The sequence below is a fragment of the Gossypium hirsutum genome, chromosome D10 (genome assembly GCF_007990345.1).
Source record: "Gossypium hirsutum isolate 1008001.06 chromosome D10, Gossypium_hirsutum_v2.1, whole genome shotgun sequence".
NCBI classification, from domain to species: domain Eukaryota; kingdom Viridiplantae; phylum Streptophyta; class Magnoliopsida; order Malvales; family Malvaceae; genus Gossypium; species Gossypium hirsutum.
Window position 1 is genome coordinate 68007229 of NC_053446.1, and position 22666 is coordinate 68029894.

General features: G+C 34.2%; 2 protein-coding genes across 8 annotated transcripts; both read left to right on the forward strand.

Annotated features, from left to right (window-relative positions):
• The first annotated feature begins 893 nt into the window (after positions 1 to 893).
• LOC107942341 (serine/threonine-protein kinase BSK2) lies at positions 894 to 5215 on the forward strand. Of its 2 annotated transcripts, none has more exons than XM_016875995.2 (9): positions 894 to 1192; positions 1289 to 1639; positions 1774 to 1907; positions 2558 to 2663; positions 2853 to 2938; positions 3654 to 3839; positions 3946 to 4104; positions 4217 to 4330; positions 4668 to 5215. In XM_016875995.2, exons 1-9 carry the CDS (start codon positions 1114 to 1116, stop codon positions 4917 to 4919), a joined length of 1467 nt encoding a protein of 488 aa, XP_016731484.1. In that variant the 5' UTR covers positions 894 to 1113; the 3' UTR covers positions 4920 to 5215. The 2 variants fall into 2 exon arrangements, with proteins under 2 accessions (XP_016731484.1, XP_040959770.1); XM_041103836.1 differs by having other exon boundaries at positions 897 to 1192; positions 1309 to 1639.
• Positions 5216 to 6071: 856 nt separating this feature from the next.
• On the forward strand, positions 6072 to 21329 carry LOC107942342 (valine--tRNA ligase, chloroplastic/mitochondrial 2). Of its 6 annotated transcripts, none has more exons than XM_041103830.1 (27): positions 6072 to 6322; positions 6497 to 6581; positions 7815 to 7941; positions 8451 to 8534; positions 8859 to 8953; positions 9285 to 9376; positions 9615 to 9668; positions 10349 to 10401; positions 10499 to 10566; positions 10951 to 11026; positions 12309 to 12392; positions 12930 to 13078; positions 13174 to 13291; positions 13404 to 13520; positions 13966 to 14186; positions 15360 to 15449; positions 15639 to 15750; positions 15943 to 16053; positions 16195 to 16332; positions 16688 to 16738; positions 16881 to 16993; positions 17409 to 17556; positions 17889 to 17993; positions 18094 to 18195; positions 19626 to 19698; positions 19837 to 20003; positions 20576 to 21329. In XM_041103830.1, exons 1-27 carry the CDS (start codon positions 6169 to 6171, stop codon positions 20702 to 20704), a joined length of 2916 nt encoding a protein of 971 aa, XP_040959764.1. In that variant the 5' UTR covers positions 6072 to 6168; the 3' UTR covers positions 20705 to 21329. The 6 variants fall into 6 exon arrangements, with proteins under 6 accessions (XP_040959764.1, XP_040959765.1, XP_040959767.1 ...); XM_041103833.1 differs by lacking the exon at positions 6072 to 6322 and adding an exon at positions 8091 to 8189 and having other exon boundaries at positions 6559 to 6581; positions 7815 to 7999; XM_041103831.1 differs by lacking the exon at positions 18094 to 18195.
• The last annotated feature ends 1337 nt before the right edge of the window (positions 21330 to 22666 follow it).

The window sequence follows — 22666 nt, forward strand, 5'->3', positions numbered from 1 at the left end:
TGATATTGTTGGTATAAAAGAGATATAATACTAGTTGGAAGAAATGATATAATTTTTAGTAAAATTTTGTAAGTTATTTAAAATATTTTTATCATTTTTACAAAATTTTAATATTTTTTTAGAAATTTTATAATTTGCAAGATTTTTAAATTTTCTTGGATGATATCATTGTGATATCATATTACATGTTGCGAAATTATGAATAACATTAGGATCTAATCTAGGAAAAAAAATCATAGATTAAAGTCAAAAATAATATACTAATTAAATTGTACATTAAAGCTTAAAAGTACTGAAATAGGATCAAATTAAAATATATGAGTTTTAATCTTATTCTTTTTTACCACCTCTTACTCTTTATATCATTTGAAGTGTCATCCTCAAAATATTTTACCTTAATCATTCTTAGGTAGAGTCTATTTCGTGATGGATGAATAAAGTATAATATCCTATAGGGATATTGTTATTGATGGACAAAGAGGAAAGAAAGAAATGTCAGATTCTCACGATAGAATGTGTGGAGAGCTGCAGGGAATAGGATTAGAGGTTAAAGTAAATGATGGAATGGCATGCACCATTTAATCAAATAAGTCATTTTTATACTCTTGAATTTGTTGCTTCGATCATTAAAATTCTTGATAAAATTAAAAGAAAAAATATTATCTCGATCGGAGAATAATACAAACTTAGATACATTGATGTTAGTGTATTTTAATCTATGTAACCAACATTACTTAAGTGGTAAAATTTAATCGAGGATCAGAACAAAGAATTACAGGAATTGTCTTGTTTCTACATTAACATCCCAAGTTTGGAGAAAAGAAAAAGAAAAATGTAAAATTGGAATATTTGCATCCCAAGTACTAAAACTAGAACTAGAACTGCAACTAGAGCTAGTACCATTCACTTCACTAATTAGAACGCTCAGGCCGTTCATTCGTTAGTTCAACTCTTTTTCTAGTCAACTTTCTTTCTTCTGTCTTCTGAGTTGTGACCGAGTTGTGTTGTGCCTCCACTAAGTAAAGTTGCAGCTGAAATTATACTCACTGTACTCTCTACTCCTCTAGTTGCAGTTTCTGATTCACTAGACGTGAGGAATCCAGACGTAGAGTGATGGGCTGCTTCCAGTCCAAAATCCCTCATCAGCTTCCTCCTCCACCTCCTCCTCCGCCGCAAACTAACTCAGATCTAGGTCATTTTCTTTTCCTTTCCCATTTCTTCTCTTCATACACAATATAAAATAATTTATCCTTCATCCATGGACTCTTTATTTATTTTTACTTATCAGATGGGAATGGGGAACAGCAGGCGGTGCCCGCATTCAACGAGTTCAGCCTCGCCGAGCTGCGGGCAGCTTCCAATGGATTCAGCACTGACCTCATTGTGTCAGAGAGTGGAGAAAAGGCTCCCAATGTGGTGTACAGAGGGAAGCTTAAGAACAATCGAGTAGTGGCCATTAAGCGATTCTCGAGGCAATCATGGCCCGACCCTCACCAGTTTGTTAACGAAGCTGCTATGGTTGGGAACCTCCGTCACAAGAGGTTGGTCAATTTGATCGGCTGTTGCGCCGAGGGGGACGAGCGCTTGTTGGTCGCTGAGTATATGCCTAATGATACCCTCTCTAAGCATCTTTTCCATTGTATGTCTTTCCCCCTCATTTTTGCCTTTGCTCCTTTCTGACATTTTCCTTCTTTTCTTTTTACTATTAAACAGTGGCATCCTCCTTTACTCCCTTTGATTGCGTATCTATGAAAATTGCTATCAATAATGCAGGGGAAAAACAGCCTTTACCATGGGAAATGCGCCTTAGAGTTGCTTACCATATTGCTCAAGCCCTTGAGCACTGCAACGCTCAAGGCCTTAAAATTTATCACGATTTAAATGCTTACAGAGTTCTTTTTGATGAGGTGCATTCCCTTTCCACCCCAATATTTTTCTTACCTCTGCTAATTTCCTTTCCACCATAATATCTTTCTTTTCCGTGCTTCCACTGCTTTAGTAAATGAGGGCTGATTCATGAAGAGATTGAATGTTATCTTGTTTATTGTTACTACATTGATGAATATTTGTTTTATTATTGATCATTAGCTTCAACATTCTTTGTGATTCAACATTTAAAGCTCTTGGAGATTTATGTATGACATGGGACGGCTCTTTTTGAAATGGGTAGAAAACGGCACCTCTTTAGCTGTTCTAGAACCTTTCCTGCTAATTTTGCACTCGTCTATGATATTTGGGCACATTTGTTTTCATTACATTTTGAATGTTAACCACATTCTCATTTGACATTCATTTTAGTGGTTGGCCTTGCTAGTCTGGCATGGGCTTTGTGGTTTTGGAGATCTCAAAATTAATTGTTTCAGTGGGATAGACTACTAGAGAAGACTAGAATATAGGATCCATCTTCATAAATATTAAATAGCCATGTTCCATAAGTAAAATTATAGATTGAAATTGTGCTCAACGTTTATGACTTGTCTCTGAAGGCAGATCAGTTGCCAGCATTGGCATTTAGCTTTTCTGTTTCTTTTCTAATTTTAATTTCATTTTATGCCAGGAAGGTGATCCTCGGTTATCTAGTTTTGGACTAATGAAAAATAGCCGAGATGGGAAAAGCTACAGTACAAATTTGGCATATACTCCTCCTGAATTTTTGAGGACAGGTATGTGCTTCTGATTTCAATTATTCACTTATGGACAACTAGGATTTTCAAATTCAACAAACTAGTTTTCTTCTTTAATCTTGAAGTAAGAAAGAAAATACATTTCGTACGCCTTCTGAAAAGAAGGGGATTTAGTTATTGAATTGATATTCTTTCACTGCTAAATAATTTGAATGTTCAAATCTTCAGGCAGGGTCATCCCCGAAAGTGTGGTCTACAGTTATGGAACTGTACTCCTGGATCTCTTAAGTGGAAAGCATATCCCTCCCAGCCATGTATGATACATTCTATTATCCAAATTTAGTTCTTTTCTTTGTATTTCCCTGCTAATACTGCTCTCAAAGTTCTTAGTGAGGAAAAATTGCTGTTCTGGTAGAATTTGGATATATCTTGAGTTTCTTTGCAACTTTTTAATGTAAAATTGATCCTTCCTGGCATTGGAATTCAGTTATTTTTCTGTACATGTAAGCACTAAGAATTAGTTGGACCCGAGGCTTTTGGTAAGTGTTTTATTTACCGTTTGGCTAGGTTCCATGAGAAGTTGTTGTTGGGAGGCTTAGAAAGTCAAGTAAGATCTGTAAAATTTTGGCAGAGTGCAGAATATCCTAACATAGAAGTCCTTAATATCCACTGTACTATTATGCAACTGTTCTATAGATGATGTTGAGCTTTATCAATGTCCCATAAGATGGGTCAAGGAACTAAAAGTAGAAGTCTTGTATTATATATATATATCCACAAACACAGATACACACAATAGATGAGTCCTGCAGTGTTTCAATAATGGTGGTTCCTTTCGTTTATCCCTGGGGAGGCATTAGTCAGGGACTTCTATGTTTTGATTATTTTGGTATTCTTTTTTGGTGACTGCTGATATTCTGCTTGTTTATCTGTTATGATCTTTGTTCTCATTTACTTACGTATGATACAGCTACATCTGTAAATTTTATGTCATCAATTTTGAAACTATTATGTGACTTGATTCTCCAGGCCTTGGATTTGATAAGAGAGAAGAATTTATTGTTGTTAATGGATTCTTCCCTGGAAGGACAATATGCTAATGAAGATGCCAGGGAATTGGTTGAATTGGCTTCAAAATGTCTTCAGTATGAGGCTAGAGATCGACGTGATACCAAATTCCTCCATTCAGCAGTGGCACCTCTTCAAAAACAGGAGGTGAAAATTTCCAGTCATTGAACTCACTGCCATTTCAATTTTAGAGTATCATGTATTGATGCATCTTAAACCCTACTGAAGTAATACGTTCCCTTGCTTTCCATAGGTTGCCTCACATATTCTAATGGGTCTATCAAAAACCCCAGTGGTGCTGCCAACTATGATTTCCCCGCTTGGAAAGGCATGTGCTAGGATGGATCTTACTGCAGTGCATGATATCTTACTGAAAACTGGTTATAAAGAAGAAGAAGGTGCAGAAAATGAGGTGGGTTACGGCTATTTTACTTTGTCAATGTCACATAATAACTGGCTATGCATAGTTTCATTTGTCTGTCCCTTCTGTGGTTTAATATGCTGGCACTGCGTGATTGGTGAAGCTGTCATTCCAAGAGTGGACACAACAGGTTCAGGATATGCTGAATACAAAGAAATTTGGAGATATTGCATTTAGAGACAAAGATTTTAAAAATGCTATTGATTACTACTCAAAGGTAACTTTCTTCATGCGGTGTACTTGTTTACTATTTGACAAGCTTGCTTACTGGGATGTTATATTAAACATAAGTTAATTTTTAATTTTTATTCTAGTTGTTAGAAAATATTTATTGGCCTCTGAATAATCTCCAAAAGAGAGTTTAACCTGCTAATATTTCATGTTTGGAGTCCAACTTATTTTCTTTAGCTACATAATTGTTTTGGGTATTACGGAATTGCTTTAGCTTGATCAATCTGCTTTGTTCCTCCATTTCCTTTCTACATGCTTGTAAACAAATTTCAACCTGGGTTTTCAGTTTTTAAAGGTAGTTAACGTTTTCCCCTTGAATGCAGTTGGTAGCGATGATGTCTGTTCCTTCTGGTACTGTATTTGTGAGAAGAGCCCTTTCATACTTGATTATTGGCCAACCAGAACTTGCCTTGAGAGATGCCATGCAGGCTCAGGTATGCTTGCCCGAGTGCCCCACTGCCTTCTACATGCAAGCTCTTGCCCTCTCCAAGCTTGGAATGGAAACCGATGCACAGGACATGCTTAATGATGGAGCCTCATTTGAGGCAAAGAAGCAGAATGGCTGGCGTGTCTAAGCAGCGATCAGGCAGTATTGTTATTTTTTTTTTCAAAAAAAGAAAAAAAAGGAAAAGAAAAGAGTTTGACATAAAGAAATGTGTAAAGGATATTAAATATGATGGAATAAAATAGAGTAGGAAAAAGACATTTGGTTCTGGTGCTGCTGATTTTCTGAAGAAGTTTTGGTTGAGAGTTTGGATCCTTGTAGCATTCTGAACCAAAACTCAGCACCACCAGAACCCGAGAACCTAATCCCTAAAAAATGCGTTTTGTCCCTGTAGTATGAAATAAAGCATTTTGATCCTTCATAGTATTAAATTTTGTAAGGTTAAACCCCAAAACCAAGACATGAATTTTCTTTCGATATGTGGCATTACTGAATAAAATGGGTTCCATCGTCTTGACCAGGCCCACTCAAGAAAAGATCAAAGCCACAATTATAGAGATGTGAAATGCTTTTATCTTAGAAGACAAGGATGAGGGGTTTTAGTGCCATTGACGAGCGGATGAAGATATTGAGGTGGGTGCAGCTGCCCCTGCCGTTTTATTCTACGAATCTCGCAAGCTTGGGAACTCATTTAAAGTGTATAGGTGTAGTTATATGAAACTTGTTTTGTGATCCGTAAGAGCAAAAATTGTTCCCACTCTGAGTTTTGACAGTTCAATGAAAGAACAATAAAACATAAGTGGAAAATAACAATATAGAAGTTTATAGGACGGTTATATGAGTTTTGAATCTACTGTACAATTTCACGCTCCAACAGATAATCTCAGCCAAAATTCATTCCAACTTGTTTGCCCCCGTCATAAAAAATAAAATAATTTTGTAATTTTATTAAAAAAAGCCTGACAGCAAGGTTTTTAGTTTTCTTTTGCAGCTTATGCTCTTTTTTATTGTTAGAATTCCAACGTGTAATTACCCAGTCATAAAAATAAAATAATGTGTAAATTAAAAAAAAGCCAGGTAAGTAAATCTAGCAGACTTGAGGGAAATGGTTAGACTAAGGACTAAAAAAGTCCAAAATGGAAAAGTAGTGGGATTAAATTTGAGCCAGAAGGACTAAATTCGTATATTTTGATAAGTATAGGAACCATTCTTAAAATTTTACTTTGGAAATTAATAAAAAGAATTACAAATACCAATATTTAAATGTCATGTTTACTGAACACAGAGGCGCGATAGATTCTTCTAATAATTTATCCAATCTTCAAGCTTCAAACCCCCTACCACTGAAAAGAAAAAGGAAAAACAAAAAAAACCTCAAAATGAGTCTTCACCAAATAGCTGTCTCTCATTCTTTTCTTTTATCTTCTCGCTCTGCTTATACTCTCAACCCTCTTTTGTTCTCAAAACGAAACCGTTTTCGCATTTCCCTCTCTCACTCTCGTTTCACTTCGATAAAACATAGGAGCTTTGCTGGTAAAATAAAATATAATGAAAACGTCTTTTTATTAGTAAAATCAGCCTAGAACTTGAAAGTCGTGCATTCTTCTGTGAAACTTTTGATGAATTTAGTTAATATCTTTAGCATATTCATTTTAAAGGGTACTTATTTGAGTTGCATATGAGTTTAATTTCTTGTCGCATTTTCAGTGGCTGTATCAGACAACGGCATTTTCACTTCTCCAGAGTTGGCAAAGTCGTTTGATTTTACTTCGGAAGAACGAATATACAATTGGTATTTTATTCTTGAATCTGATAATCAGTTCTTTATTTTCCTTTTATAAAGATTCATCTTTTCAAATTGAATTTTGAGGTTTTTATGTTGTTTGCTCCTTATCTTTGGCCAAATAAAAGTTTTCGATTTAGTGAAGTTAACGAAAGTGATTAAATGTATCAATGTTAGAGAAGAGGCTATTTTAATTATTTCATCCTTATGAACTTATCTTTATGTGTCTGACACAGATATATTCAATTTTTTTTCATGTCCAGATATGTGTAGGATAATCGCGTTTACATATTTTAGTTTTATATAGCTTTTGACAGGTTAATAATTCGTATTATATTGATTTAGGCATGTTTGTGTATTCGTGTGTGGTGTTTCTATTTTATGTTATGCCATGTATTATATACTGTTTTAGGCTTTTTTTTTTTTTTTTTCTGAATCGGGTTTATGTTGTGTTTTACTTTTATCCTTTTCACATGGTTCATATTTTGACAAACCGAACTTTGGATTTAACAATATAATTGTACTGGTTTGTGTTTGTAAAGTTTCAAATAGATGAAATAACTCTATCATATCAATCGAGAATACTATTTTTTTCAATATATTTTAGCGGTTGAAAGTTTTTTACATTGAACAAATGGTTAGATATATTTTTAATTTTCTTAAAACTTGATGGATGATCTATGTGAATAGAATGTGAAATATGATGGTAATGATGGTAGGGTTAAACAATTACATATCCTATGAAAAGATATGAAAGTGCATAAAACTAAATAGTTTTGCACTTATATAAGTGGATTCCTCCCTATGTATGTCTGTATAAAATAAGTTCTTAGATTTGGTTGTTATCTCCACAATAAGAAACACCCTTTTTTGCTTGTCATTTCATTCCTCTTTTTGGTTGACATAGGTAGCATAATTAAAGACATTGGATCACTTTTCAAGTTAAATTTTTGACCAAATATTGATCTTAAGTATTTCGTTTATGCAAGTCCTGCAATTTTTGTGTGTTTGTAAAGCTTTTACTTGTTTATTTTATTCTGGGAGGGTTTGTGTGTCTAAAAATGCTGTTATGAGCAACTGTTCTACTGTTCTGAATTAACCGTCAGAAAGGTTTTTTGTTAAACCTCAGCATATGTGTCCCTTGTTTAGAATTTAGATATGATTATATGTTCATTACTTGTAATGAACTTTGTTAACATATATATATCTGTTGAGAGTATTTATGGAACTCTTGGATGTCAGGTGGCTGTCTCAAGGCTATTTCAGACCAAAATTTGACTGGGAAAGTGATCCTTTTGTCATATCAATGCCACCTCCTAATGTTACTGGCTCTCTGCACATGGGACATGCAATGTTTGTAACTCTTGAGGTTGTGAAGATTATTAAATGAATCTGAAAGGACTTAGTTGCCATTACTTCTTTCACTGGTAGTGTCAAACATTTAGGATGCATTTGTCAGGCATTATTGATACAACATTCTGTGGTTTTCTGAATTTATTTATAAACTTGAAAGTGCAGATAACTACATGCGGGCAACCTTTGCATCTCAACTTCGAAAGATGTTTCATATAGCATAATCTGATTTTATTCAACGCATTTGAGTCTACAGTGGTCAATGTAACTCCTTGTACTCAGAAAATGTCTTCTTAGTAAAAATGGCCAGATTCTCTTAATTGTAGTGGTTAGTGTCTTGGATGAACCTTGATGAAGATGTGGAGGAGGATGAGATATAAAGATACGAAGATCCTTCTAATTCTAACAGATTCTAACCTGTATTTTTTAGACATTGCAATTATTGTAAATTTTGTTGGCTTCGCTATTGGTGTTGTCATGCTTATTTATTTAATTGTATCTGTCTCCTTTGGTGGTCTCCTTTAGGATATCATGGTTAGGTACCATCGCATGAGGGGAAGACCAACACTTTGGCTTCCTGGAACTGATCATGCTGGTATTGCAACTCAGGTTAGTCTCTTGACGATCATGATTTCTGCTCATCTGATCTCCCGAACTAGTAAGAAAAAAAAGGAAGACATATTTTGGAATAGTCTAATAATCTAATCCAACTACCTTCAGTTTTAACTTGTGTAATGTTTTCTGGAAAAAGGATTGATCTTTATGGTTGTATTATCTCTAGTAATCTTTTGTAAATATAATGTTTTCATCTTTGTTGTTGATTTATATTCTGCCCTCTTTATACATAATGTTCTGTGTAGAGAATGAGTATATATGTTGTATCCTGTTGAATGGGAATATATAATTGAACCTATTTTACTTTTCTTTTCCCAGTTGGTTGTGGAAAGAATGTTGGCTTCTGAAGGAATAAAAAGGGTAGAATTGGGCAGAGATGAATTTGAAAAACGAGTTTGGGAGTGGAAAGAGAAGTATGTCTTCCCTTAAATTACTTGCATACTTGGTTTTTCTGCTGTTCTTTGCTGATTTTGAATCTGTTAATTTGTACATATCATCTATTGTGTTTTTGTTGTTTCTGAAGAAAGGGCTTGGGGGGGGGGGGTTCTCTGCAACTTCAATAAATTCTACTTCTTCTCCTTCCAAATACTGATACTTATGGAGTTTTATTGCTTTAACCCGTTGCTTAATTTCTGGTGTTTATTGTTCATATTTGACCATTAAGGTTTCATATAGGTACTACTTTGTTTTGTATGTTTTATCTATTTTTTGTTCATTGCTGGTCTTTTTTCTTTTCAATTTCAGGTATGGTGGGACCATTACTAATCAGATTAAGAGACTTGGGGCTTCTTGTGACTGGACTAGAGAATGTTTCACCCTCGATGAGCAGCTAAGTCGTAAGACAAGTTTTATATCTAGTAAAAGTGAAATCTAGCTAATGTTCAAAGTCTTTAAATTATGTGTAAAGTTCCAATCTGTGACCTGTTTTACTTGTTACCTCATTTGTTTTCTTTGCATTGTACATATGGCAGTAATAATAGTAGTGATAATCATAGAAGTAATAATTAGGCGCTTACATTTGTTCAAGTAACAGTAGGGTAAGTTTGTGTTCTGAACCTTGCATTCCTATTGCAGGAGCTGTTATAGAGGCATTTATTAGGCTTCACGAAAAAGGATTAATTTATCAAGGTATATGCCAAAATTCCATTGCTTACTATCATGTTTCACTTTGCTAACTGATATTTAGCATGTTTACTTTCTCATTTGATCATAATATTCTATCTTCCTCCTTTGCTTCAGCTGCCTATCATAGGGAAAAGAAAAGAATGTCAATATTATCTTTCTGTGCACTAAAAATCTAGAAGAAATTATGATATCAAATGAAAAACAACAAAGAAAGACTGGTATTAACATTTAAAAGGAATTTTCTATATCTTTTCCCCCTTAGAGTGTATTGATTTAGAAATACTGATGGTTCAATTTGACTTCTAGTCTGAGTTAGTCATTGACTGGTCCAAACTTGGTAACATGGAACTGATGTAAATAGACTTTTCTGTACTTATTATTGTACATGTGCATATAGAATGTCTGGTCTGAAAATAGCTGAGCAAAAGTCTGAAGGGAAGGAGGTTCTAAACTTAAAAGCTTTCTTTTGGACTTCAAGTACAGTTATTTTTCATGGTGGCTTGAATATATTCTCTGGTGTTTGGTGGTAGGATGTGGGAACTACTTTCTTTTTCGTTTGTTAATTTATCAAATATTCAACTATAGAACTCAGCTCAGATTTTTCTGATTTGATTTTATTGTTAATTGCACCATATTAGTCTCAGTAACTAACCTAGTTTAACTGATATGATATCTTCTTTTAGGGTCTTACATGGTTAACTGGTCTCCAAAGTTACAGACTGCTGTTTCAGACTTGGTATGAATCTTGTTTGCATGGGGATATTGCTTTTCTTTTTATGCATTTTTTTTTACGTTCTTTATCATTCAACATTGTCTTTTGCATGTTCCCATAGGAAGTAGAATATTCTGAAGAGCCTGGTACCCTCTACTATATTAAATATCGCGTTGCTGGAGGTTCAAGGTACTTCTTGTTAGGCATTTTTTGTGTGTGTTTGCTTTGCTTTTCTGGAGTATGAATGGACTTAAATAACTCAAAGAAGAAAATGTAGTAATTCAACTGGATTCATAATTGCCAGAGTAAAAAGATAGAAGGACTGAGAGAAGACAGGAAATGTTATGTTACCTTAAGAGCTTTAAAAATTTACTCTTCTTGGAATGTCAAATGTGGTAACTAAGTGGTAGAGAATCTCCTTATCGTAATATTATTTTATTTTTGATTTAATATAAAATTTACACATGCTTTCATTTCATATGGACATAAATGTCCTCAAATAGATCATTTGCATTTACTTTTTTAATATTGCCATGTACTTTGACTGATACTTTAATTTTTGCTCTCTATTAGAAGTGATTTCTTAACAATAGCAACAACACGGCCTGAAACTCTGTTTGGTGATGTAGCTATAGCTGTGCATCCTCAGGTATAACACCTTCATTTTCTATTGAAATACTTGTGAAGAATGCATGGCCAAGTGATAGGTAGTTACTTCTGGTAATTCAAACTTTATAAGATGTGATGCAATGGTCCTTGGTTAATTGTTACTTTCTGTGCCTATGTGCTTAAGAGGCTGTGTCTTTGATTATATTGATCAATGTAGTGTAAAGAATCTTCCTATTCTGCTCTTTTTCTTTAGTCCTAAAGCACTTACATATGGGAATATGTTTCCAATTTTATGTGGGTTTTTCTGGAGTATGGTTTGAAGTGCAATAGAATAACATACAATGCAGGAAGAAGAGTAGAAGTAATTGGAAAATATGAATAAGGATGCAGCATTTATGAAATATTATGATAAACATAAAGACCATTTCTGTTTCTAGTTATTCATGGAAGCTTACAAATGCATGTATTACAATAAACCATAAAAGAAGAGGAAATATTGACAACATGATGCACTATTCATAAAGCTAGTAAAATCTGTTAAAAGCTATATCTTTATGGATTTCTAGTAAAATCCTTATCATGTATATACATTAATTGATCGAATTTGATAATTTTATTGCATTTAGATTTTTAAACTTGGTACAGTTGAATCATCAAATTTTATATTTAACATTAGTTCATGACCACTATAATATAACTGCGTTTGCAATATAGTGAGATTTTTTTGTTAATATTTCCATTGCGTTTTCACCATTTTTTAGTAACTCATGTAACAGACAATTTCCTTCATCCAATTACTCAGTGCATTTATTTAGAAGTAGATCCTACTATCTTGTGGGCCGAATAAAGGATGCTGTTTGAGAAATTGTTGATATGATAGGACTATTCTTTACAAAGAAATAGAAAGTGTAGGTTATTTAAATAAAAACAAAAGACGATTCACTGGTTGCATGATGCCACTTGGATAAAGGCACCAGTGATTGGTTAATGCGGAAAAAGATCTTTCGTTTAAATAATAAGGTTAACTTGAGCAACATAACATATAACAGTTTTATTAAAGAATCTTTGGATGCAGCATTAAAAATGCTTTCTTTTAGTTAAACCATAGTGGCCTTTTCTTTTTTCCCCAATGATTGGTAACATAAATTATTCCATTCCTTATACCAAGTGTCCTGTCTTGCAATAAATCCAGAACTTAGACTACCCTTCAGGTTTTGTTTGATTTGGGATGTCATGGCCTATAGATATCCAGCAAAACTTGCACAAAAGTTATAACTCACAACTATGTGTCCTTTTATGATTGACACATCACTTTTGTTCAGGATGAGCGATATTCCAAGTATGTTGGGAAAATGGCAATTGTTCCTATGACATATGGTCGTCATGTTCCTATCATCTCTGATAAGGTAAAAGCATGTGTTTCTGTTTTTTTCTAAGTATTGTTACATTCTCCAAATTTTGTATCAATGTATGAATGCTAATTTTTCCTTACTCTTTCTCACTCAAATTGGTAGGAATGCACATGACAGAGGAATTGAAACACAATTTTTAAAGCAAAAAGTATGTTGGATTGTTTTAGCATAATAAAATCAAATCATTTTAGTTGTAAAAGGTGTAGTACATTTTGGAGTCTCTAATGTCCATTTCGTGCTTCAAAGAAATTGAGATGCACTGCCTTTCACAAGCTGTGGAATATCTGCCTTGCCTAAGGTTATTTTGGTCATCATGATGAAATTCTGCTTCAAATTTAGGATGTATTCCCTGCATAACCTATATGCTTCTTCATTGTGGGCTTCGCCACTAGTTTTAGAAAACAAATGTTTTGCTTGACCTGCTTAATGGGGTTAGTTGAGGTGGCAAATGTTTCAACTGTGTCCATTAAACTAAGAAATTTCAGGTTGACAATCTCACTTCTGCTTTCTTTGTTATGTCAATGGTGGCAGTATGTTGATAAAGACTTTGGGACTGGTGTACTGAAGATAAGCCCTGGACACGATCATAATGATTATGTTCTAGCTAGAAAGCTTGGCCTTCCTATTCTTAATGTTATGAACAAGGACGGGACATTAAATGAGGTTGCTGGACTGTACTGGTAATATTTGTGGACTTTCTGAACAAATGCTAAATTAAAGTTTACTGTTCATCTTTTCTTTTGTCGTACTTATGGTGGTGGCTCTTAAATTTTAGTGGCCTTGATCGGTTTGAGGCACGGAAGAAATTGTGGTCTGATCTTGAGGAGACTGACTTAGCTGTGAAAATGGAACCCCACAGTTTAAGAGTACCGAGATCTCAGCGTGGCGGAGAGGTGTGCATGTTATCTTTCAGTTATATTCTTTTTGTTTTAAAGTTACAGTGTCGATTAATATTCTCTCAGTAATTCTTTCTCTTATTTTCCCCTTTTATGGTTCTTTTATTAGGTAATAGAGCCACTAGTAAGCAAGCAGTGGTTTGTAACAATGCAGCCCTTAGCTGAAAAGGCTCTTCTTGCAGTTGAAAAGGGAGAATTGACCATTATTCCTGAAAGATTTGAGAAGGTATGATGGAAAGCATAACTCTTGATATGGACTCTAACTTTACTCACCTCATCACTTTCCCTTAACCTATGCTGTTCTGCCTTATCCATGTTTCCTAATTAAAGTACCTGCATTTAATGATCATGTCAACATGTTTAAGCGGACACAAATAAAAGGTATGACCTTCTAAGCATAAGGAAAATTTTGGAAACATGCATGTTCCCAGGTAGGACACCATCATGTCCAATGATGGTACCATTTTAGTCATTTTCCAGTCTCCATCTAGCTAACTCTCCCTCCCTGCTCAGAGGATGGCCACATTTTGTCATTCTTCATAGTGCAACACCCCTCAGCACATGCTGCTATCATCTGGGACCTTTCTTCCTATTTAATCAATATTTTACTTTAAGTTTACTTCTGTTGGCTAGTTTCTGCCTTTGCTCACTTCTGCTTATTTTGATTACAGATTTATAATCATTGGCTGACAAATATCAAGGATTGGTGCATAAGCAGACAGCTGTGGTGGGGACACCGCATACCTGTTTGGTACATTGTTGGAAATGACTGTGAAGAGGAATACATAGTTGCTAGGAGTGCTGAGGAAGCTCTTATGAAGGCTCGTGATAAATACGGAAAAGACGTAGAAGTTTATCAGGATCCAGATGTTCTTGACACTTGGTTCTCAAGGTTGGTTATTCAATTTTAAACTCCTTAACTATGATATCATCATTTTAGGATGGAAAGTCATTCTTTACCTAGAGTTTCTCCCTCTTTTTGGGTACATAATTAGCTTTCTTCTCTAACTGATTGGATGGGATGATATTATATTACAAGCTAGAGTTCACAACCAGTCTTTGTCAATTCTATTTTTGATGTCCCTTTGGTTTTATTTTCTTATTATGTCGTGTTTATGTTAGGGGATCTGATTAGGATACTGATTTTGTTAGGATTTGGTTCTAATTTTTATTTCCTAAAATTTCCTTATTAGTTTAAATAAAACTTTCCTGATAAATTAGGATATTCTGATGTCATATTTTTATTTTCCGTATTAGAATAAGAAAGTAGGGTTTTGCATCTTATTTCCTAAATTATAAACCTCTTTATGAGAGAAAAATTATTCATGAATAAAATAAGTTGAATGTTTCAGCAAATCAAAGGTAGCCAACTGCTTTAGAGTTCCACAACCATAGGCAAAAATATGAATCAAATAAGTGCACCTGTTCCTGTATGTAAGTTATTGATTAGATATGAAGAACTATTCCAAAAAATCTGCTGACATGTCCAAAATGAAAAAGGATAAATCATGTTTTGAGTCTTTGAGATCACATAGAATAAAGCGAGTAATATTTTGAAATTGTCATCCAAATGAAGCTATTATATTAATGTTGTCACTTAACTTTCTTGCATAATTATAAAAGGAAAAAAAAATTCTCTGTAAGTGGTAGGATTTCCTGTCACTTCAATCTTCCTAAGTTGAAATTTCACTTACATCCTGACCTGTTAGTACCTGGTAGGAAAGTTCTGATGGTTTTTTGAGAGGTCCAAGGTTGAGTCCAAATATGTTTGATATCTAACTCTGGTGCAAAAAGTATTGAGGCAACCATGTTGATTATTTGAAACATTTTTGTGTGAAGTGGCTGAAAGCACTTTATTGTGATAAATGAGTTCATTTGCTGGGTTGAGTAATGCAATAACTGGTAGAAAATGGCGTAAGTTGCTTTTTTCAGCCATCTTCTTCAACTTGAGTTTTAAAGGTTTTGATATGGTTCTCCCATTCTCTGGAAATGAAATTTGTCATGCACACATCAATCTTTGTTTGTGTGATAAATACTATATATTTTGCTGCTTGCTCTCTTTCAGTGCATTATGGCCTTTCAGTACTCTTGGGTGGCCAGATGAGTTGGCAGAGGATTTTAAAAGGTTTTATCCGACAACAATGCTTGAAACTGGGTATGAGCCGCTTTGTTTAACTCCTATTGCTTAGATGAGGTGCCCTATTCTTTTCCATAAGAGAGTGCTTCTATTATTATTCAATAACAAATTAGAGGGCATTATAGCATACTTGGTCTCAAGAAATTCCATTTGATCTACTTTTCTATGTTTTAACTGTTGGCCTTAACACTTTTTCACTTTGGACAGCCATGATATATTGTTCTTTTGGGTTGCAAGAATGGTCATGATGGGAATCGAATTCACAGGAACTGTTCCATTTTCATATGTATATCTTCATGGTCTAATCCGTGATTCACAAGTAAGTAGAGTGTCTGAATCAGGCTACAACTTAGGTGCCCATTTTAAAGTACAAATTTTTTTCTCAAGTTGTGTTCCACTTCATCTGCATCTATACTTTTGTCATTAGAGTTCCTTTTCGAAATAACATGACACTAGTTCCATTGCTCCCAAGACTCAAGAAAATATCTGCCTAACATGTAAGTTGTTTCAGGGGCGTAAAATGTCTAAAACTCTTGGCAATGTTATTGACCCACTTGATACTATCAAGGAGTTTGGCACTGATGCCTTGCGATTCACTCTTGCTTTGGGAACTTCTGGTCAGGTTTGTCTTGTACTACAGGCAACATGTTGGTAATTCAATAATGAAAAGTTGTGTCACATAATGTTCACTACTGTTCTAATGTCCATGGTTCTAGCTTATGATAGTATGTCTAATTAGCCAATTTCCTTGAATAATCTCTAGGATCTTAATTTATCTACTGAAAGGCTAACAGCGAACAAGGCCTTCACAAACAAATTATGGAATGCTGGCAAGTTTCTGCTGCAGGTTCTGCCTAATCGGGATAATGTTTCTGGTTGGCAGAATATAGAGGCTTGTAAGGTTTGTTCCTCTTTTCTCAGATTAGTGGGATAGTATTAGACCACCTGTCTGTCCTTGTCTTCATACAACAGTATGCATTTACTACCATATCATTTTTAACATAAATCAGAAGGAACAAGCATATATATATTATTAATTATTGGATAGGTGGAGTATTCACTGTGTTTATTGATTATACTATCAACAGTATTAATCTGAGTTATGCTTGCATTTGTAACTATTATTATTACTCTCAGAAGAAAAAGAAATCTATTATTATTGCATAGGGTGTAACTTAATTTTCTTTTGACATCATCACAAAGTCCTGTTCCTAAGAAGATTGGCATCATCCTAATCAGTAAACTTTCCTTTTCAGTTTAACACGGAGGGGTATCTTCTAAGGCTTCCTCTTCCAGAATGTTGGGTGGTAAGAAAAAAATACTGTGCTTGTTTTGCCACCATCTATTTATTTGTATACTTGAGCCAAGTTACCTCCATTCATACATACCCTGATTATTCTTTTTCTGAATGATACAGAAGTTACTTGAGTACTGTTGTTCACTTTTCAGGTCTCAAAATTGCATATGCTAATTGATGCTGTCACTGAGAGTTATAACAAATTTTTCTTTGGGGACGTTGGGAGAGAAATATATGATTTCTTTTGGGGTGATTTTGCCGACTGGTATGTTGAATATTCTTTTGTAATCTGCTTTCTGCTAATAGAACGTAGTTCTATTGTTTTATGCCATTAGGTCTGGATTTTATGCCATTTACAGATCATGAAAACTGAAAAGTAATGAAGTTTATGCTGTTGTTATATAGCACATAATGCCCTTTTTTTCTAAGGTTAAAGTTGTAAAATTCATTTGGTGGATAGTGTGTGTTATTTTATTGTTATCATAACTAGAATTCTATTGTAAGTTGGATCAGTATGTGCTGTTGACACATACATGAAATACCTGTCATGGTTGTATGTTTTTTGCAAAAAATACTGGTATAATTTTTACTCTGATTAGCTGTAGTTATTTTTGTGTTATATGTCCAGTTTTTAGATCTGCAACCCATGCTTGGGATTTATGTTTTTGTTGTTTTCATAGGTATATTGAAGCCAGTAAAGCTCGCATTTACCACTCTGGAGATGATTCAGTTGCTTTAGTAGCTCAGACAGTTCTACTCTACGTTTTCGAGAATATACTGAAATTATTACATCCATTCATGCCATTCGTAACTGAGGAACTGTGGCAGGTATGGGCTTTGTAGTGTTTACCACGTTTTTTGTTAATATAATTTTTATAATTTAAACTCATTTAGTTTACCATATTCTTGAATCTGATCATTCATGTTAATATGAAGTTTGGATAAAATCCGCTGGAACACAATTTCCATTGATGAGCACCTTATCAAGTCTAGATTTAATGTGCACACTTGACTTTACACATGCACATGTACTTAAGTGAATTTTGGTAGTGCTTCATACAAGAAATGATATGTTTTCTTTTCTTTTATTGTTTTAGGCATCCCCTAAGGTTTTCTGCAGATGTAACTGTGGATTTTTCTTTTATTTTATTTATCTTTAGGCACTTCCCAATCGGAGAGAAGCTCTTATAATATCTTCCTGGCCACAAACTGCTCTTCCCAGGAGTACTGATTTGGTAAAAAGATTTGAAAATTTACAAGCTCTGGTGAGTTTATAGAACTCTTCTTTTTTCCTCTACATTCGCCACCAAATACTCTTCAACCCAAGGTAAGGGAATCGCTAACCTCTGATAATTTATGTGCTAGACTCGAGCAATCCGGAATGCTAGAGCTGAGTATTCTGTTGAGCCAGCAAAGCGTGTAACTGCTTCTATTGTTGGTAGTGAAGAAGTCATTCAGTATATATCTGTAAGTGTAGTTTGTTTCTTTAGGGATTGTGATATGGGGGTTGCGCACGGACCAAGATCGAGTTGCCAAGTCACGGGAAACTCCTACGAAAACCCTAAACAGTCAGATCTGAAACGAAACAGAAAATTAAAAGATTAGAATTTTGAATTTCCAGATCTGAAATAAAATCTCCAAATCAGCAAAGAATCAAATTGAGAATAAAAATAAGTGTTAATAAGGGTTCTTGAAACCCTAAAGGAGATTGTGATTCTGCCCAATTGAACACCAAGATAGTTTTCCCCAAATTTCGACAATCTAATTTCACCCAAAAAGAGTATGGAAGAATCCTAGAATTTGGGGATTTTTGGGCTGATTCCTTAAGATAGAAAAATGCTGAAAAACACAATAAAAACAAAAAACAAATTAGATAAAGATTCAGCACAAGCAGAAATAAAGAAAAAATTGACAGTAAGAAATTAAAAGATAAGTCCTAAGAAGCCTTGAAATCCCGAAAGATCTCACAACTCCCTTCAAACGGCTCTAATCTCCCCTCCAAAGAATATCAATGGCAAGAAGAAGGTTGAAGATGGCTCCCACAATCAAAAGATTGTTAAAACAACTTCTAAAGAAAACTCAAGAGAGAATTCTTGGAGAAAAACTCAAAGAGAATTCTACACTTAAACAAATCTGAAATTTTAATATATTTGAGTAGTTGTCTACAAGATGGCCAGCCATGCCTTTAAATAGGCCTTATAACTAGTCCTAATCTAATTAGAAAACTAAAATAAAAAAAACTCCTAATTATTTTAATATGGAAATTCAGTCAAAGGTCTTTTATTTGGGACTCTTGGACTGAATATAAAAATTTAAACTAAGTAAATAAAAAAAAATAAAACTTTACAACTTGGGCCACTTTGACAATTTGGCCTGATTTTCAACTAAGTATAGGTAGATTTCTTGATTGGGCTGGGAATTTGCTTATTGGGCCTTGCCTTCAAGAATTTGGGCTTGTAATCCATCTCCTACCGAAATTGAATCGTTGATGCTCGTAATGGAGATCCAATGCGCTTTGGTTGCAAGATTTGATTTCTTGGACCAAGATTCCCAATATTTGAAATCTTGATTTTCCCGTTCTTTTGTGTACGCATCTAAGGCCTTGCTAACAAACTCCTGAATGGTCCCATTTAGTTTGGAACGCATTTTTCGGGCCTTTGATCTCGTATCAGATTGTCTTATTAATTATAAAGAAAAATGAATGGCACCGTTTTGTTTCTTTTCTTGATTGTGCCATCTTTCGATGCATAATATATACTTGTAACTATACTACCACAGGCTGTTGTAAAGTCTGGCGGAAAAAGGAATGGCTTAATGAACAATGCTAATGTCTTAAGTATCTGTATTCTTAGCATGTCCGCAAATCAATGTTGATAGGTTGTATCCTCTTGATGCAGGAAGAGAAGGAGGTTTTGGCTCTCTTATCCAAGCTAGATTTAGACAATATTCATTTCGCTGATTCTCCTCCAGGCATGTTTACTTTGAACCATATATGCTTTGGTTCTAGGACAAAGAAATGCTTTGCATATTCATTTCACTAATAGTACTTCCTATTGACTCTCTTTGATATATGAAATGTTGGACATCTATATGTATTTATACTTGCAGAGGATGCAAAACAATCAGTTCACCTTATTGCAAGTGAAGGACTGGAGGCATATCTTCCCCTTGCTGATATGGTTGATATTTCTGCTGAAGTGCAACGCCTTACCAAGCACCTATCAAAGATGCAAACGGAGTATGAGGGACTTAAAGCTCGCCTCAACTCTCCTAAAGTATGAACTTTACTTTGTCATTGATGTAGATGCACTAATATTGCACATTACTTTGGCATAAATGTAATAGTGACCACCGTGCTTAAGCTTTTCAAACATGACTGAATGTACGGATTAAAATAGGATAAAAACAAGGCACGGAACTTAAAAACAACACTACTTTGTAGTAGTTAGAGTTTCATGGAGAGGATTCCTGAATATGTTTGCTATGGCATTTTTTTTATTATGTGTCAACTTTAGTGGGGGCACTTACCCAGAGAACATAAAATTAACTTTAGGGAGAAGCTTAAACTGTTGTTTTTTTTAAATCATTTGGGAAAGTTTATGTGCTATAAAGCATTTGGAAAAGTTTGGCACACTTCAATTTGGTGTATCATGAGAACTGGCCGTTGTTCGTGTTCAACATTGCTACGAAAGTTAATTGATAGTTCACTGTTTACTCGCATAAGTCTTCTTAGGATGTGTCAACTGATGGCCTTTTCTTCTCCAACAAGCTTCATATTCTCCTATGCTTTTTGATGCCTGCAATTGCTTACAAGCCTCTTACAATCTATAATATGTGTTCACTGCAGTTCATAGAGAAAGCTCCCAAGGATGTTGTCCGTGGGGTTCAGGAAAAAGCAGCAGAAGCAGAAGAGAAGATTAATCTGACCAAAAACCGATTGGCTTTACTGAAATCAACTGTTATGCTTTTGCAATAGGCTCCATATTTGGTCATATTTTCAGTCTTAGCAAAGCTACACGTCCTGTTGGGATGATCTGCACTGTTTACTCATTTATGTCACTATAAACTCCATTTCAACTGTTCTGCACATTCAACCTTTAGAGGACTTTGCAGTTTTCTGTTGTTAGAAGCATATTATACCCAAAGTTCCGCACTGATAACGTGAGCACAGAACGCAACCGACTTGGTCAGATAAGATGGTTAGAGCAATCCGTAAATTGAGTGGAATTGAAATGCCATAATTGTGCTTTCATTGCTTCGTCGAAGTTACAAAAAAATATTAAGCCTTGTTCATTGTTCTTCATTGTACCTTTATCCAGGTATTGATTTCATTGGTTTCTTGTTTTGGGTTCCAATCTTCCATAGATTTATGTAGCATTTCTTTTATCAAATATTATTGGTGTGGGAGAATGGAAGATGATGGGTTTCTGTTACTCAGTGTTAGCCTTGTATATTTACGAGATTTTCTCTCTCTAATGTGTGGCTTCTTTTATGTCTCAGTTTGAGGCGTGACATGAATACTCGTGGATTCTTTTACTTTTCCTATACTAACATGTTTAGGAATTTGAATGAAATTTCTGTTACTCAGTGTTAGCCTTGTATATTTGCGAGATTTTCTCTCTCTAATGTGTGGCGTCTTTTATGCCTCGGTTTGAGGCGTGACATGAATACTCGTGGATTCTTTTACTTTTCCTATACTAACATGTTTAGGAATTTGAATGAAATTTTTGTTACTCAGTGTTAGCCTTGTATATTTGCGAGATTTTCACTCTCTAATGTGTGGCGTCTTTTATGCCTCGGTTTGAGGCGTGACATGAATACTCTTTTACTTTTCCTATACTAACATGTTTAGGAATTTGAATGAAATTGTGTAATAAAATGTGAATTAGGATTAAGTGAATGAATGTGTGGAGGATTTTTTTTTTTTGGTTTGCAAGAATGGTCATGATGAAAATCGAATTCACACTAATTGTTCCATTTTCATATGTGTATCTTCGTGGTCTAATCCGTAATTCACAAGTAGGTAGAGTTTCTGAATTATGCTACTACATAGGTGCCAATTTTAAAGTACAATTTTTTTTCTCAAGTTGTGCTCCCATTCACTTGCCTTTATATTTTTTTCATTGTAGTTCCTTTTCCAAATAACATGACACTAGTTCCATTGCTCCAAGACTCAAGAAATAACTACCCAATATTTTTGTAATTTCTACTGAGCAGAATACTTTTCCTCTCTGTTTTTAGTTGAAATATATTTCTTTTTGCTAATATGTTCGGTGGGTTTTTGTCAAGGTTGGTTACTGAATTATTATGGGCCTTGGGGAAGGGTTTCTGGGTTTGATTAGTTAAATTTTGTTTAATTTTTAAAAAAAGTGAAATTTTTATTTTTAATAAAAATATTAATTAAAATATTACAATTTTAAACATTACAACAATACTCACAATTTACATGTATTTGATGTTTTTAAAATTTTAATGAATTATATATTTTTTGAATTTTTCAATATTTTTAATATATTTAAGAAGAAAATATATCACTGATTTAAAATTTAAAATAGGTATTAGTACGAGAAAAGAAATTAGATTTGTACAGGGATGTTGAGTGTTGTGATGGGAAACAGAATCAAGTTGGAAATGAGCAATAATTAAATGATACATTAATCTCTCTATATTCTTTATGCGAGACCACCTTTTTCCTGTAAATTGTGTCTCCTTCGTCTCCCTTTATTCTGATTTTTACGTTCCTTTTATTATTATTATTATTATTATTATTATTGTTTTTTTGTTTTTCTCTTCCTCCCTTTCTTTACTATGTAGATGCTATCTGGGACTCTTTTCATTTTTTTCTACATGTCTTTTTTATTTTTTGTGTAACCATATACTAAAAAAACACACTTTCTACAGCAAGTGTTATACGAATTTACTAAGCTTAAATGTTTAC

Bases quoted from the DNA above. Each gene is read 5' to 3' on its own strand.
- LOC107942341 (XM_016875995.2), top strand. From the start codon at position 1,114: ATGGGCTGCTTCCAGTCCAAAATCCCTCATCAGCTTCCTCCTCCACCT. The intron at 2,939-3,653 runs GTATGATACATT...TTGATTCTCCAG, and splicing joins AGCATATCCCTCCCAGCCAT to GCCTTGGATTTGATAAGAGA. The intron at 4,105-4,216 runs GTGGGTTACGGC...TGATTGGTGAAG, and splicing joins AAGAAGGTGCAGAAAATGAG to CTGTCATTCCAAGAGTGGAC.
- LOC107942342 (XM_041103830.1), top strand. From the start codon at position 6,169: ATGAGTCTTCACCAAATAGCTGTCTCTCATTCTTTTCTTTTATCTTCT. The intron at 8,954-9,284 runs GTATGTCTTCCC...TTTCAATTTCAG, and splicing joins GTTTGGGAGTGGAAAGAGAA to GTATGGTGGGACCATTACTA. The intron at 16,054-16,194 runs GTTTGTCTTGTA...AATAATCTCTAG, and splicing joins CTTTGGGAACTTCTGGTCAG to GATCTTAATTTATCTACTGA.